At 34.8% G+C, this 16,764-nt stretch overlaps 1 protein-coding gene across 1 annotated transcript; it reads left to right on the forward strand.

The window, feature by feature from the left end:
- Window positions 1–1,502: 1,502 nt before the first annotated feature.
- LOC127844362 (small nuclear ribonucleoprotein Sm D1-like) lies at window positions 1,503–15,680 on the forward strand. The gene is made up of 4 exons (XM_052374500.1): window positions 1,503–1,635; window positions 10,717–10,793; window positions 13,615–13,815; window positions 14,834–15,680. Exons 1-4 carry the CDS (start codon window positions 1,622–1,624, stop codon window positions 14,917–14,919), a joined length of 378 nt encoding a protein of 125 aa, XP_052230460.1. The 5' UTR covers window positions 1,503–1,621; the 3' UTR covers window positions 14,920–15,680.
- The last annotated feature ends 1,084 nt before the right edge of the window (window positions 15,681–16,764 follow it).

The following is a 16,764-nucleotide window of genomic DNA, read 5'->3' on the forward strand; positions in this document are numbered from 1 at the left end:
ATACATGTGTGAAATATGTCGTCACAGATAAGCCTGTGCAGTTCGCACACACTAATCAGGGACGACATTTTCCGCTTTATGATTTTTGCGTTTAAAGGAAGTCTCTTCTTAACAAAAATCCAGTTTAGGCAAAACTTCGTCGCAGACGACACTTTACGCACGTGCATTTAGCCCAATTTTCCCAGAGAGAGGCTCTTTAAATAGTGGGTATACGATTTTAGGTTACCTTACTATGTATTACTTGTGGCGGGATTTATGTAATACATGTAGCATAGAATTACAAGAGGTTTAAATATTATTTTGTCTGAGTCTCCGCCAAGTTGAACACGGGCGCAAATAGTCTAGACGTGTTCGTAAATTATTCTATAAACCAATAATTTTACTATGTTTAGCGCGAATACTTGCATGGTAAGCTACACAAGGATCCGCAATATTGTTTTCATTTTATAACACAGTCATATCAGTCATATCTTTAAAAAAAAATGCTTTCCGAACTATTTTATAAAATCACATTTATGTCCGGTCATGTCAAGACCTAAGATTGAACTAGTTTTTAACGTGTTCAAACTGTCATTTTAAATATTTGAGTATTATATGTTGCGTTCCAATGATCAAAGGAACTTTACAGACTGTACGTTAAATAATACATAACTGAAATGCCAATCGGGAGGTCACCACCGAAAAGGATAAAAACACTCGTACAGCCTTCAACTCATTTATGTTTTGGGTTGAAAAATCATACATGTTAATAAGTAAAGGTAAAATTGTGTGCCCTACCCTTCAAAACGTTAAGAAGCAAGAAAAAATAATTTTAAATTAAAACATGAATTATGTTACATTAAAAAATCAAAACAACTGTAATGTAGTGCTAATGCCTCTATATTTACCGAGAAATTCGGATAAAACTATCTGAGTATGGCTCCTAGAACATCGGAAAGTAACGTAATTTCTGGCGTCTGTCGTTTTTCTGAGAAGAAGAGATGGATGCGGCTGATGTTCCAGCAGGATCCATGCTCACTAGGACATCGAGCGTTGGTTCAGTAAAATAGATCGAAGTGTACGCAGTCAGTTTCAATCTAACAGCATAGTTTTCGCCCGGTGCCCTTACATACATGTTAATGTAATATACTCTTGTCTCCGAAGCTATATACGCCAAAAGAAACTTTCTGGAAACTTTCTGGTAGGTGAGGATGGTAAAACGGCTTGACGGAGCGACCTCATCATATTTTTTCTGCAGACAATTATGTGAGATTTTATTGTATTTTGTTAGGTTATGAGGCATGTGCCTTCTTTGACTAAGATATACAACAAATGAATACATTATGCAGGCTGGAGTGTTTTTTAAGATTTTGTGTCAATCGACCCTTACAACTTATCTTCGTTTCAAAGCTATGTCGCCCATATAATTATTGCTCAGCTAATTTTTTAACTTAGACATATATTAATTGAAAACCCACACGTGAAATAGAAACCGTTGAATGCAGTTCTCTAAGTGGCGTGTAGCCCAAACGATAATTAACTCCCTTGAATATTCAAGTAAGCGTTTCATGACGCAGATGAATGCCGCCATCAAAATAACGAATTATTAACGACCAATAGCTTTACAAAATCCTCTGCAATCATGAAATTAGTTCGGTAGGTAGTAAGAAAAAATCGCCAGATAACGTTGATATATAATTTATGACTATGTTGGCGTATTCATTTCGTGATAAATGTCAATGTTGTTGATCCGTTTGCCTTTGTTTACATTGACAAAGAATTCACCGGCTTCCCTGGAAAATCTCTTGGACGGTGATGTCTTCCATCAAACTTTTTTACTATGTATAATTATCTCTGCAAAACACATTTTTAACTAACAGTTATTTTTTATTAAATACGTTTTCGCAATATTGAATAAATAAATTATGCACTCATACTTTTTGCCGCATTTCAGTTAGTTTTTTTATCCAATAAAAATTAGATTTGTGACATTGTATGTCAGTTGCTTATATTAACAATAATTAAAAGGCAAAATATGTTTCATTATGCACTGTTAATTTTACCCTTCTGAAAAATGACATATTTTTGTGTTTATCATATGAAATTCTTAAACCCTTATTGTCAGAAATGTTTTCTTTCAATTGATGTAGTCAGGGGTTCCACTGGCCCAAAAAAAGTTGTCGCCACTTTTTCGCGGCGTGAATACTGTCGGTTATTCCACCTTATTAATAAGAACAATCATTTTAAGAAACCTTACTACATTAATGTCATTGACTATATTATCACTTTAAAAAGTATGTTATTTAAAAAACAAAAACAATAAGTACCTTCATAAGTCATACCTTCATAAGTCTTAATAAGCTTTATTTGTATATAAATAACTTTTTTTTTCAACTTGATAAACAACACAGATAACCAAAATAATATAATAATGTTAACATCAATGTATTAAACAGTATGCTGCATAAATGTTTCGAAATTAATTATTTAAACATAAAATCACACCAATGTTCATCATTTGAAAGGGAATCATAAAATAAAGCATCTCACTTCAAATTATTTAACAGTTATATTTGGTCATTTGGACATGATATACATCAGCTTCTGTTGTTAATAAGTTTTCTGTTAGTGGTGGATGATTTCCAGGTTCAATTAAATGCAGGGCTTTTTTTAAGCGGACGCCCGCTTGCCCGTGCCGGGTTAAAATCGTCGCGGGCAAGTGATTTTCCAAAGTAGATAGTCCGCCGGGCAAGTCCGTTTCGTATTAGCATAATTGCGGTATTTTTTCGACTTTTCCCCTTGTATCTATTTATTTTCTATGGGTCAATATATTTTTTTATCAAGTACAAGTAAAACAAATTTGATTGGTCGCTTGCGTTGTATAAGCCAATCTAAGCGCTCAAAACAAGTTCTACTCGGCAGACGTTTCAACATGGCGGACAGTAGCGTCCAGCCGACCTTTTCATTTAAACATTTTAAATGTTCTGAATCAGACCAAAACAACAATGTCCCTGATTTTAATAACAAGCAAGATAAAAGTGTTGGTAGTAACTGTGCTATTCCAATTTTCTTGTGTAAAACCACTCAAACTGAAACAATTTCAGAACAGTTACTAGAACTGGATAAAGAAGCGTATACTAGTGATAGTGATGTCTATGAACATGAATATAATAACTGTGGAAATGATTGTTCGGAGTTTGAAAATCATGTTGAATATGCAGACCGTTTAAAACTTCCTAAGAATGCATATGAAGAGTTTCTCACTATTTTAATCTGTGAATAATTTGTATGTTATATATTCACAGTTTAAAATAGTGAGAAACTCTTCATCAAAGACATCAACATGATTTTCAAACTCTGAACAATCATTTTCACAGTACTATTTTAAGCCCTTCCCCCCTTTTAATCTATGCCATAACTTGTATAGATATAGTGACAAGTATACCGTTTTAAAATTTTAATAGTAATAAACTCTTCATATGTATTGTATTCAATAGTGACTATTCAATGAAATGAAACTGTCCAGATTTTGTTTTGTTGACAACTTTATATTATAAAAACGATTATTATTTTATTTTTGATACATTGAATATAGCTTAAATTAAATCTAGCATAATAATGCATGTGTATCAATGCTTTAAAGATCAAATGACAATTAAAAATTGACTTCAAAATAGGGCAACCAGTTTCTAATGAGGGCAAGCAGATGTTCAAAGTAACTTGCCCCCTGGGCAAGTGAGTGTCAATTTCTTACGTTAACCCCTGTAAATGACTGTTGTTCACACCTTTTTCCTGCCAGAAAGGCCCAGATAATTGCCACAATCTATTCTTGTTGCCTGAAATAACATAAAACATATTTTTACAAACTATCAACATCAAAACAACACATAAATGTCCCTAACAGGGGGTATCTTCAAATGTCCGAAATTAACATATCCGAAATATAGTACATCGAGTGAATGTTTTATATTTAATTCAGAAATTGTTGTTATCTTAATCAATTTATATCCTTCCCAGAACATTACAATAATGAATCTATTAAACAGAAATGCTCACAAATACCTGTTGAAACAAGTTTTTATTTGTTGATGTGGAGAAATTAAATGCTTTTGCCAGCCCCATGGTTTTGATTTTAACAAAGAAATAGCGGCCCTAATAATCATTATAATTATTGTAATTATTGATCGTCGTGACAGTTTGTCCCCGTGTTACTCAACTTATTGCTTAATATCATAAAGGAGCCGTTAATCCGATAATAACCCCCATAAAACTTGACAATAGCAGTAACAAGAAATATCTTTAAAAAAGATATACGGCGTAAATAGTTTAATGAATGAGATAAAGTATAGCGAATGTCTTTTTCTGTGCAGTTCTTAGCTGCATCACACGCAGTACGGGATGTTACGGGGAGTTTTCGCAGCTTATTTTACATTATAACATATTGCTGGTCATAAACCTATAGATACAAAACAGAAAACCAAAAGAAGAATGGAAGTGAAATTTAAACATATGAGTCAACCGGCCACACGAGAAGTATCCGTATTTATAGGCGCGTTCTTCGAACAAACCTGTTTTAGTGGTTTGTCGGGCATTGCTATTTGATTCGATTATTAACAGTATCAATTATCATCGTGCTAATGCTTAAAGTGATATTATGGGCATTTTGCACTGTTGAATTGAGCTGAAAAGAATTAACAGGTCAAAATAGTTAGTTAAAATGTGGTTACTGATTAATTATCTGCAACTCACCTTGCTACCAGTTGTTTATAAAAATATATTTTATATTCGATATTCTTACGTGACCCACCCAGTCCTGTAAGCTGAAATGATCCGTAAAACAATTTCGTGTCTTTGTGTCGTATGAACAAATCTGCACTAAAACTAAATTTAGGTTCAACTCGTAAACGCATGATCAGTTGTCAAACGAAAGTACGGTTGATATTCAAATGCATTATTTTTCTCTTTCTGGTATATTGTTTAAGTATGATGATGCTGCATTAATTAATATAAGTGTATATGAAGTAGAAACATCAAAAATAATCAACGGTGTCGATAGACACCTATAAACTGTTACATGCTCATAATATCACTTTAGTACATTAGGCAATATGGACGAATAATTATTGTTAAATTTATCAACAATAATATTTATCATTGTATTGTTGAAAACACATTAAGAATCTATTATTTACATACCATAATTATATTGCTGAATATCTTCATTTAACATATTTCTGGTCTAAAGAAAATTCCAGGTCACCTAGTTCACGTATAGCGTCTTTATTATATAACGATTATTTTACTGGCCGCCAACTCCGGTGATGACCTGTATATAAACTCTGAATGTCCGCGAATTGACCCGATATACCTCGCGGGTTGAAATGCAATGCTTTAAAGTGAGGCCTCGCTTCCATTGCTCTTTATACTTTTACATGTTAACATGTTGACAGGAATAAGGAAGTAAGTACTAAATATGAGAACATAGCCTTTTAAGTATAAACGCTCTTGCGCTGGTAATACTCTGAAAATAAAAGGTGTACGCACAAACTGTATTGATGTCGAGAATTGAGTGTAAAACTGTTCTATCTATTAAGCCTTTTCATTCGAGATAAAATTGTTTCATACAGTAAAACAGTATTACAAAGACGCGGATATGTTTCCAATGTTCTGGTGGTATACTCAAATCAGCCAATGGAATAAATGAAGTGTATTCATTCGTACCTAGCCGCGGGAAATTTTATTGGAATTTTATTGGACACTTACAAAGGTCAGGCTAAGGTGAAAAGCTGGCTTATGCAGCTTACGCCGAAAAACACCGTTTGTAACACTTACACGCTTCGGTTATTTCTAATGCACTCTGCACTGTAGGTCGCTTACATCGTCGTAAATCAATATTTACAACTGACAGACGCTGGCCGCTAATGCTCGGTCGCGTGCTTTCGACTCGCAGTACATTTTCGGATAGGATTTTACCGATTTTTTTTAATTCGCCACTTTTAAAAAATTGGAGCCACATTAAAAAATTTAGCGCCATTTGGCGCCAATGGCGATCGACAGCGGAACCCCTGGTAGTAATTATGTAGGATAATCGTATATTTATATGCACATTAGAAAAGCGTATGTGCACAGATTTCGAAACGGTAAGCAGGCCTCGACACTAACCGTGGTCCGGGAACCCGAGCCCCCCGGATTTTGGCGAGGGTCACCAGTTCTTTCAAGCTGGGTGATCCTCCGGGAACCCTAAATTTATAGAACCACTTCGTATGGATTGACCATTTGAATCCGCATAATTATCTTTTATTTCTTATAACTTTATAAGAAGGATGTCCAAAACGATAAGTAGTGTATTTTTAATATCTCAGACTAGTTATTATGTGGTACATGCGCGAAGTATTCCGATTACGCGAAGGCTAACAACTGCGTACCGGTAAATTGCAATCTAGTCCGTAACGGGAAGTTACTCGTGATCAATTACAAATCAGTTTTCGCGACCCCACAACAAAATTCCCTTTAAAATTCGAGGGTGTTTTCACTTCATATACACTTATATTTGTTAATGCAGCATCAACATACTAAGGCCGACGATTTTACATTTCACCGTCGGCCTTTTTAAATGTTTGTTGGCAATGGCCGACGGACCGACAGGCTTTCGCCATGTCTGTAATATGCATGTGTTGTCGAATGACAACACAACCTCAGTCTTCAAATTAGCCTATAAGCCCGAAGCCCGAGTAGATTCTTGGGCCGGTCGGTCGATCCTAAATGCTTATAAAATAGCTCGACCGGTCGATTAAATATTTGAGCGTCATATCAATAACCTGATTTATACCCGTTTTTAAGAGGCACGATTAAATTCGCTACTAAATGCCTAAAATGACATACGTTTTAAAGAATTGCATGAACACATGCGGCCGCCATTTTTCTAAACTGTCGTGTTAACATCCAGGTATGTTGCTAATTAAAGTAATGATGAAATTGACGCCCAATCGAGATGAGGTTATTCAAACTGAACATGCGTAGATCACGTTCCGGGATGTACGCACATCGGGCACTTCGTAATGTTTTTAAATAATGACCAATCTAGAAGCGTATTAACTCTTTCAACTCCGTAGCCCGCCACAGCGGGCAGCCGTAGTTTACACCGTTCACCACGATAGCCCGCTATAGCGGGTGTTCCGGTATTTAACCTTTCTTTGTCTGACTCACACAAGTAAATCACGTTTATCAGCGAGAACAAACGTTAGCGTGGGTTATGGCCGATTGTTACTTCCGTGTTTACCGAAAAGAATGAAAAATATTTATTTTAAACGTGTTTAATCGAGAATTTAAACAACACACTGGTTATAACAATGGCGGACGGTGAAATTTCTTCGGATGAGTGGTCGGATGACGAATTTATTGATCAAATAGGTGATTTTGACTTGCATCATTTAAATGAAAATGACAGACAACGATTGAATAGTGTTTTACAAAATTTTGAAAACAATCCAGATAACGATACAGGTGACGTCGACTTTTTTGGGAATTATGAAACACCTGATGTGTTTGAGTGGAACAGTTCCTACAGTGTATGCTGCATAAAGAAGTTTGAGGAAGTTCCAGGCCCTGTCAGAATATATGACACTTCTGCCTCCCCCTTAGAACTTTTCCAAGTGTTCTACTCAAATGAAATATTTCAACACATAACAGACTGCACAAACCTAAATGCCCAGAGAAAACGTGCAGCTAATCCGGAAGAGCACAAAACTACATGGACAGATGTAACTATCACTGACATCAAGGTGTTCTATGGTGTTATGTTGATGATGGATATAGTGAAATTTGATAGAGATGAAATGTATTTTAAGGACAGTACAGACACTCATTTCATGCTTGGGTCAAAAATTTATTATGATATTCTTTAAAATTATTGAATTTTTACCTGTTAATTAGGTATCTTACCTGAAAAAAACAGGTAAATATGAATACAATCAAATTATTGTTTTTGTGATTTTATAGATACATGTATGAACTTTCTAAAAATGTATGGCTTGTTATAGAAAAAATGCTTTGTTTTTGCTGTTATAAAGGATGTATGAACATATGATGTATATCTCAGTTCTGCCAATTTACCTGTGTATTTAATTAATCTTTAAAGTTATAAATTCAAGGTTTTAAACAAGAACACTTTTATCTATTAACACTTTATATTGTATACCAATTGAATAGAAATAATTTTGGAATGAATTGATGTTTAATTATGATTATTTCTTTAAAATTATTGAATTTTTACCTGTTAATTAGATTTCTCACCTGAAAAACCAGGTAAATATGAATAAAATCAAATTATTGTTATTCTGCTTATGTAGATGCAAGTATGACCTTTCCGAAAATGTATGGTTTGTTACAGTAAAAATGCTTTGTTTTTGCTGAAATAAAGGAATTATAAACATATGATGTATTTCTCAGTTCCAATCAATTTATTCCAGGTTGAAGGGTATTCTTATAGAAAACTAATATAGGGTTGAAAGAGTTAAATTTTAGAAGCGTTTTCTGAAAATGTATTTATGAAAAATGGACAAAGTAATTTTTCAATAAAAATAAAGAGAGTCTGTAAGGGATATTGTACGCATTGGGTTAAAAACAAATTGATCCTTGTTACAGTTAGATTTCCATGTGTTTTAATCAATTATTCTTGCATATTAGAGGACGTTTTTTTCAACTTATTATTAATAATTGTAGTACTTTCGTTTGTTCTGTAATCTCGTTCTGCCACGTGAACTACTTTGCTACTTATAATCTGTTTACAATACTATTCACGGTTGACACATGCTTATCAAAACATCGAGAGTAAATTAAAGAAGCAGACATTGTCACTTGGTAGATTGGGCCACAGGTGGTAAGCGTGTGGCTATGATATTAATTAGTGAAAACATCATTTTGAATGATAAATAATCATATTATAACGAAAAATTAACTTTTCTGAAAAAAAATATTTCACTATCAAATATATATATAACAAGGTATGCAACTCAAAATCACCCCAAAACGGGGTGCATCGCTTTGAACAGCCATATCTTCATCAATTGTGCAGCGATTTTCACGATCTCGGTCTTATTCAACGCAGAAATGAATTTCCTTTCTGGAAATGTATATGTCTTGCAATATTTTTACAAATGCTGGGTCAACTTTTAAGAAATAACACGATACACAACACGCATGACCCAGTTGACAGTGATCATGTATTCTTTATGAATGAAATCTCCAGTTGTAAAGACACACCTCCGCATTGGACCAATGAAATCACTCGTATGTTTAAAATTTCAGTTAGTTGAAATGTATGTAAACAAAGGTTTCAAACGGCGCTGGACAGTTAGTCTTGATGCAGAATGTAACGACAAGAACGGTAATAATGTTTTTTCATACGTTTTATTGAATTATGGTATCGAACTACATGAACTTTGTAGGGAAGTTGCCCTTTACTCCGTGAAGATTTCAGTCTTAAAGAATACATGATCACTGTCAACTGGGTCATGCGTGTTGTGTATCGTGTTATTTCTTAAAAGTTGACCCAGCATTTGTAAAAATATTGCAAGACATATACATTTCCAGAAAGGAAATTCATTTCTGCGTTGAATAAGACCGAGATCGTGAAAATCGCTGCACAATTGATGAAGATATGGCTGTTCAAAGCGATGCACCCCGTTTTGGGGTGATTTTGAGTTGCATACCTTGTTATATATATATTTGATAGTGAAATATTTTTTTTCAGAAAAGTTAATTTTTCGTTATAATATGATAATTTATCATTCAAAATGATGTTTTCACTAATTAATATCATAGCCACACGCTTACCACCTGTGGATTGGGCAATTAACACACCCAGTGGCCTTTTGTTCTGAAGCCACATGCCGACAATTCAGAAATTCACCGGCGATTGTCCTAGTACTAGTAATAATACGATAATAATCAATTTGCTTTAAAATAAAACCAAACACCTGTCAAACTAATTAAAGGAATCATTGAATGACTGAGAACATGTGTAATATTAAAGTTACAATAAACAGCATAATTATCTGGTGCATTTTGTATAAAATGCATTTCAAAAGGAAACAGAATACCTTTAATTATTTTCTGTAATCACATGCATCTGTTTTTACTAATGGAAGTAGATTTTCTGATTGTTAATAACTATTTTGGTGTTCCTGGCCAAAAAAGTCATAAAATTTATATCGACCTCTTCAGGCTGTGGAACATGTCTTCGGGCTATTCACAATTCCATCTGATTAGCCCGAAGGGCTATTTGGCTAAAATATTTAGCGTGAAGTCTGCAACCTTGCAATAATTTATGAATGCTCAGAATTAATAAAGTGAATCCTTTTATAACGCTGTCTTGTGACTTGGACACAGTCAACCGCGTTATATTGGAGTAACAGTGTGTACAAGATGTTTGCGGATTTGCTGTAAAACATCTAAATAGTAGTTCAATGTTATTTCAGCTTTTGGAATAACCAAATAACATATTATTAAACAATTGGGATTTTATTTGTCTAAAATTGGAAAATATGCATAATGGGCATTGGAACGGGGCTGGCTATTCTAACAGTAAATCAAGGCCTGAGATTGTCTCATATAAGTTTTTAGGTGTAAACAATATATAGTAGGGCTTAAATATTTTCCTTACCCATTCAGTGTGTACAAAAATGAAGTATGTCTCTGTTAAAATATGAAGAAAAAACAATATTCGTAATGTTTCAGGTTTTTGATGAAACTAAGTCATGAGACTGTTACCATCGAGCTAAAGAATGGCACCCAGGTGCATGGAACAATAACAGGTAACATTTGCAGCTTTTATGCACCAGGTTAGTGGCATATAGCAGTGGCACTGTCTGTCCATCTGTCTGTCGCCCCAGCTTTCAGTTTTAAGTGTTTTTTTCTCCCCTAGTCTACCTTCATGAGTTACAGATAAAGTTTGAATTTCATTACAGTCCATGAATATTTTTGCAAGTTAACCGGCCTCAGACCAAGATATCTTTAGAATAACAGATTTAAGGACTTTTTTCCTGAATACATTCAGATAATTGGTGTGTGGTATGCATGACTTGTAGTAAGTTGGAGTTCAAGTTTCGTTTCAGGTCCATTGATTTTTATGAAGTTATGGCCCTACATGTCCAAATAAATATTTTGACAATGTAAAGCATGAAATGCAAAATTTTCATGAGTATTTAACGGTTTTGCCATCAGTCTTCTAAGTAACTGGCCATGGTTTTACAGTGGAGGAGTACAATGTTGGGACTGATTAGTGTAGAAGGTATAAAAAAGCCAAACAACTGCAACAAAACTACTGAAATTATCCGTTGATAGCGACACTGGGTTATTTACGCGTAACTGATTCACAATATTTTGCATCTTCAGTGCCTTGGAGCCATACTCTAATACTTCTCATTACATATTATGTAACCAATTTTGGTGTAGTAAAGTACGGTACTGCAGTGCTCCAGCTAGGATTTGAAAAGGGCAGGGGGGCTTTTTTGTCAAAAGGGCACTTTCGACGCGCAGTATTTTGTCAAAAGGGCACTTTCTACGCGCAGTATTTTGTGAAAAGGGCACGTACGAGTGCGCGGGTGTTTCTGGAATGCTTCCTATTGCATGTTAATTTATATGTTATAAATAATTGTATTACTCCCATTATTATTAAACCATTCAAATATAATGTCTACAATGAGGATTAAAGTAATTACATTGTAATAAGAGATTTATGAATAATCATATGTAAAAAAAAAAAAAAAAAAAATTTTTTTTTTTGGGGGGGGGAAGGGGGGGCAGGGCGGAGGTTCGGGAGGGCAGGGCGCGGCGCCCTTCGATTTAGGCCTAGCTGGAGCACTGGGTACTGGTTATGCTGATCAATCGCTCATTTATACAATTGTGAGGTAAAAAAATGAGAATCATGTATCAAATATTGAGTCCAGTGCATTATGCCATAGTCAGAACAGTTGTTGATTATAACAATATTTCATCGACAACAGAATCTACTGACGCAGGTTGTCGTACGGAACCTGAGGCTCAAAGACTTGGTTTAAACAGTGAAAGCTGATACCCTCAAGCAGGGCTTCAGTTAAAAGAGTGTTCTGTTTAATAAACTCATTGTTTACTGTAAATAGAATCAGACTTGCTGGAAATCACAACTTTGATGTTAACTAGCAATAGAGCTGCAACAATTTGATCCGATGCATCGAAAATCGGTTTTAAATGCGTTGATTCGATTACGATACCAACCCTACCAAATTCGATTCTTTAACATAGAGACATAGATACGTAAAGCGCGCTGTTCTCTGACTAAAAAACGGGAAGGTATATAGGTTTTATCTTTACCTGTAATTACGACGCGTGCGATTGGTTACTTATTACTTTAGTCATCCAATCAATAAGCACGTTACGGCCTACTTTCGGAAAAACGTCAAAATGGCAGAAAAAGTTGTGCGGACAAATTTAAATTCTCAAATGCGCCTAAGAAGCTAAAAAAAAAATGTCGCAGTATTTTTGGTTTCAGGATGGTAGCCCTTCCGATAAAGCTACGTGTAAACTGTGCTTCAGGGACTTAGCGTACCCTTAGTCCGGCTCAACCACTAAAATTAACCAGTAGTAAATTATCTGAAATGCAAAATATACAGACTTTCATGCTCTTTCATTTATGAAATAAGTATTACACACAAATCTATAGTTTTGAACAAAACCATTAACATTGAAACAACTTTAAATAGGCAAGTTATTTTAAATAAAAGTAATCCAACAACTTGGTAGACGAAAAACCATGAATTGACAGAGACAAAAATAGTGGGGTTTGAAATGATCTCATTGCGTCAACTAGATGTGCACTGAATAAGTATATGAATATCTGGTAAATGATGTATTTAAGTTTTTGGAACAACAAGGGGGGTACTATAGCCTTTTAAAGGATTGGAATATATAGCTTAAAAAGTAGCGTTTTGATTGCATTTCCCAAAAAATGTGTCCATGGGATCCTTCGTTAGCTGTATTCAACATCCTTCAATCATGTCATAATATTCATGTGCCTGGTTTCTGAAAAAAAGCTTAACACTTTTTAGTAGCGGCAGGCATGTTCATTCAAAATTGTCAACTGCTTCTGCCTCAGTTGCTAAAACTGCCTAGGGAAGGCACTGATATTTGCATATATGAAATTGCATTCAGTTTAAGAAAATATAAATGTGTATATGACCTCAGCACATTGATGAAAAAAATATTTTTAACAATTTCTGTTTTAACCCTTTCCCACTTAGAAGCAAAGTGAAATTGGCTATGTGTAAACCGCATTAAACCAGAAAGCCTGCAAGTTACTCGCAGTCTGTTCAGGTTTTATGCTGTTTGCTGCTCATCAGTATCTAAGGTTTGGAAATGAAGCCTTAAAAACTTAAATGATGCAGAATCTAGTAAAAAAAAGGTCTTTAATTTAATAATCTTTTAGGGCCTACAAATGCGTGAAAATGCGCATCTAAGCGGTAAAAGGTTGAGGCTTTGGTCAAACAGTTTCTTGACTACATTCCAATTTCATAATATACATGTTAAAAATATTATTTTGTTTATGTTGACTGTAAATTAAGTATCATACATTTCCATATTTCTATATTTTTCAAACAGGTGTTGATGTAAGCATGAACACACATCTCAAAGCTGTGAAAATGACAGTGAAAAACAAGGATCCACAGCAGCTGGATTCCTTGAGTATCCGTGGCAACAACATCCGGTACTACATTCTCCCAGACAGCCTTCCATTAGACACATTATTAATAGATGATGCACCCAAAGGCAGAATAAGAGGCAGACGAGAGGATCGGGGAGGTAACACTTACATTGTTGTCTATTTTTATAAGTGTATATAATTATTTTATGAGGGGTATGCAAATATTGTGCAAATTTGTTTAATTAAATCATTGTAAACACAATGAGACAATTATTTATTTACCAATCCGTATTTCCAACATAATGGTCATCTTGTGCATCGACACAAAATTCCTCGCTGTCAAAGTAAGATTCAGAAAATTCTGACTGACAGTCTCTAAATTCAGGCTGATACATGTATGGTTCAATGTTAAACTCTTCATTATCACTATCATCTTCCATTTTACATCAATTTTTATGCCCATTTTACATCAATTTTTATGCCCCCGGTAGGTTGCATATAGCATTTGAACTGGACTGTCTGTCCATCAGTCTGTCCGAAAACTTTAACATAGGCCATAACTTTAGCAATATTGAAGATAGCAACTTGATATTTGGCATGCATGTTTATCTCATGAAGCTGCACATTTTGATTGGTGAAAGGTCAAGGTCATCCTTCAAGGTCAAAAGTAAAAAAAAATACCATCCAAGGGAAGTAATAAGCTTTAAAAGGGAGATAATTTCTAAACCTGCCAAATGATATATTGAAATTTTATTTCAAAGCGGTGCAATAGGGGGCATTGTGTTTCTGACAAACATATCTCTTGTTCTTACTTAAGTTGCAAAATATTACTTTTGAAGCCCTATAATGTCAGTTCCTGATTAAGAGCATTAATATGTGTCGAATTTATGTCACTTCCCGTTTGAATGAAAATGGCGAGTAAATCGGAATGTTTGAAAATTTTTGACTTTGTTGAGTAATTCGCAGGCTTTACAGGTTTTGTGTTGCTTGATTCTTATCGGTTTCTATGGGTTCAAAATGAACCTTTAAAACTTGAGTCTGAATCTATAACGAAAGGTCTTGCATTTAATTTTTAAAAATAAACAACATGTGCATCTTAGTGCATCTCCGAGTGGTAAAGAGATATTTGTTTATTGTTACGAAAGCTTGTTCGACTGATGGTGTTGTGTATTGCAGGGCGAGGTGGGCGTGGTCGCGGTGGTGGTAGAGGGGGGCGTGGTCGTGGTGGCCCCAGGGGACGGGGTAGGGGCCGACGACCTTAAGCATTCAACACCTCTCATTGCAGCGTCATCACCATTAGAGATCTTTGAGACACTTGTACAGACAGTCCATTTCATCCTCAGCCATGTTGTGGACATGCTTTTTTCAGCGACTGTATTTGTAAATTGATGAGACAAAAAAAAATTACAATCCTTAATAAGGATGTTGGAATATTCTTCAGATCAAAGTATAATGGTGATCTTCTTCATTTCATTTTTCTTTACATGATGATGTGGCAAGAAATGTGCAGTAGACTTACTGTGTAAATCGTTGTTTTTATTGATTTTATTAAAGAATCACAGAAACATGCATAGAATTTCATCTATGTTTCAAATGGTAAATGTGACATTATTGTTGTCATCAGTGTTCAAAATTTGGATGCACATGTATTACATTGAGTAATGTGTACGCTTTGTTATATATAGGATCATAAGTGTTGTCATAAAGAATGAAACCATTATAAGGTATTCCCCTTTTTAAGATAATTAACGTTTTTTACAGCCATACATAATATTTGGCAGATTTTTTTACTACCAAATCTTTAATGTTTTCATGTAAATTTGTTAAGACTTGTTATATGGATAATAACAAAAACAACAACAGATATTTGATGTTGAGAAACATTGGAATTCAAATTACTTGTATCATGGTAGATATTTCATTTTATTGTATTTCCACATACGTTGCAAGTTCATCATTCTTAAATCAGACGTGTATTTGTTCCTTTTGTGACAATGTTTTGTAAATAAATATAAAAAGAAGAGATATGGTGTATTATTTGTTGTCAAGTCCAAATAATTTGGTAGTGGTTGGATGATCTTTTATTTAAAAAAAATTTAAGTATTATGAAGTGTGTTTTAGTAGAGATGCAAGAGTTTACAAAAAAATAACCGGTTAACTTTTTGCCCGTAACTGGTTATTAACACAACGTGCTCATGGTGAGCTTTTGTGTCCGTTGTGCGGCGTCAACATTTGCCTTGTTAACTCTCTAGAGGCCACATTTATTTGCCAATCTTCATGAAATTTGATCAGAAGATTGGTCTTCATGATATGTTGGGTGAGTTAAAAAATGGTTACGTTTGCTTGAAAAATATGGCTGCCAAGGGGCGGGGCATTTTTCCTTATATGGCCATAGTAAAATCTTGTTAACACTAGAGGCCACATTTATTGTCTGATCTTCATGAAACTTGGTCAGAAGATTTATCCCAATAATACTAGTATCTTGGACGAGTTCGAAAATGATGCCGGTTGGTTGAAAAACATGGCCGCCAGGGGTCGGGGCATTTTTCCTTATATGGCTATAGTAAAACCTTGTTAACACTAGAGGCCACTTTTTTTCCCGATCTTCATGAAACTTGCTTCTGAGTTGTCCCAATGATCTATTTGATGAGTTCAATACTGATAACCTTTGCTTGAAAATTACGGCTGCAAAGGGGCGGGGCATTTTACCTTATATGGCTATAGTTAAATCTTATTAACACTCAAGAGGCCACATTTATTTCCAATCTTCATGAAACCTGTCAGAAGATTAGTCGCAATGATAACTTGGTTGAGTTTGAAAATGGTTACGTTTGCTTGAAAAACATGTATGCCAAGGGGCGGGGCATTTTTCCTTATATGGCTATAGTAAAATCTTGTTAACACTCAAGAGGACACATTTATTGTCCGATCTTCATGAAACTTAGTCAGAAGAATCATCCCAATAATATCTTGGACGACTTCAAAAATGATGCCGGTTGGTTGAAAAACATGGTAGCCAGGGGGTGGGGCATTTTTCCTTATACGGCTATTGTAAAACCTTGTTAACACTAGAGGCCACATTTATTTTCTGATCTTCATGAAACTTG

Source organism: Dreissena polymorpha, chromosome 9 (genome assembly GCF_020536995.1).
Source record: "Dreissena polymorpha isolate Duluth1 chromosome 9, UMN_Dpol_1.0, whole genome shotgun sequence".
In the NCBI taxonomy this organism is placed as follows: Eukaryota; Metazoa; Mollusca; class Bivalvia; order Myida; family Dreissenidae; genus Dreissena; species Dreissena polymorpha.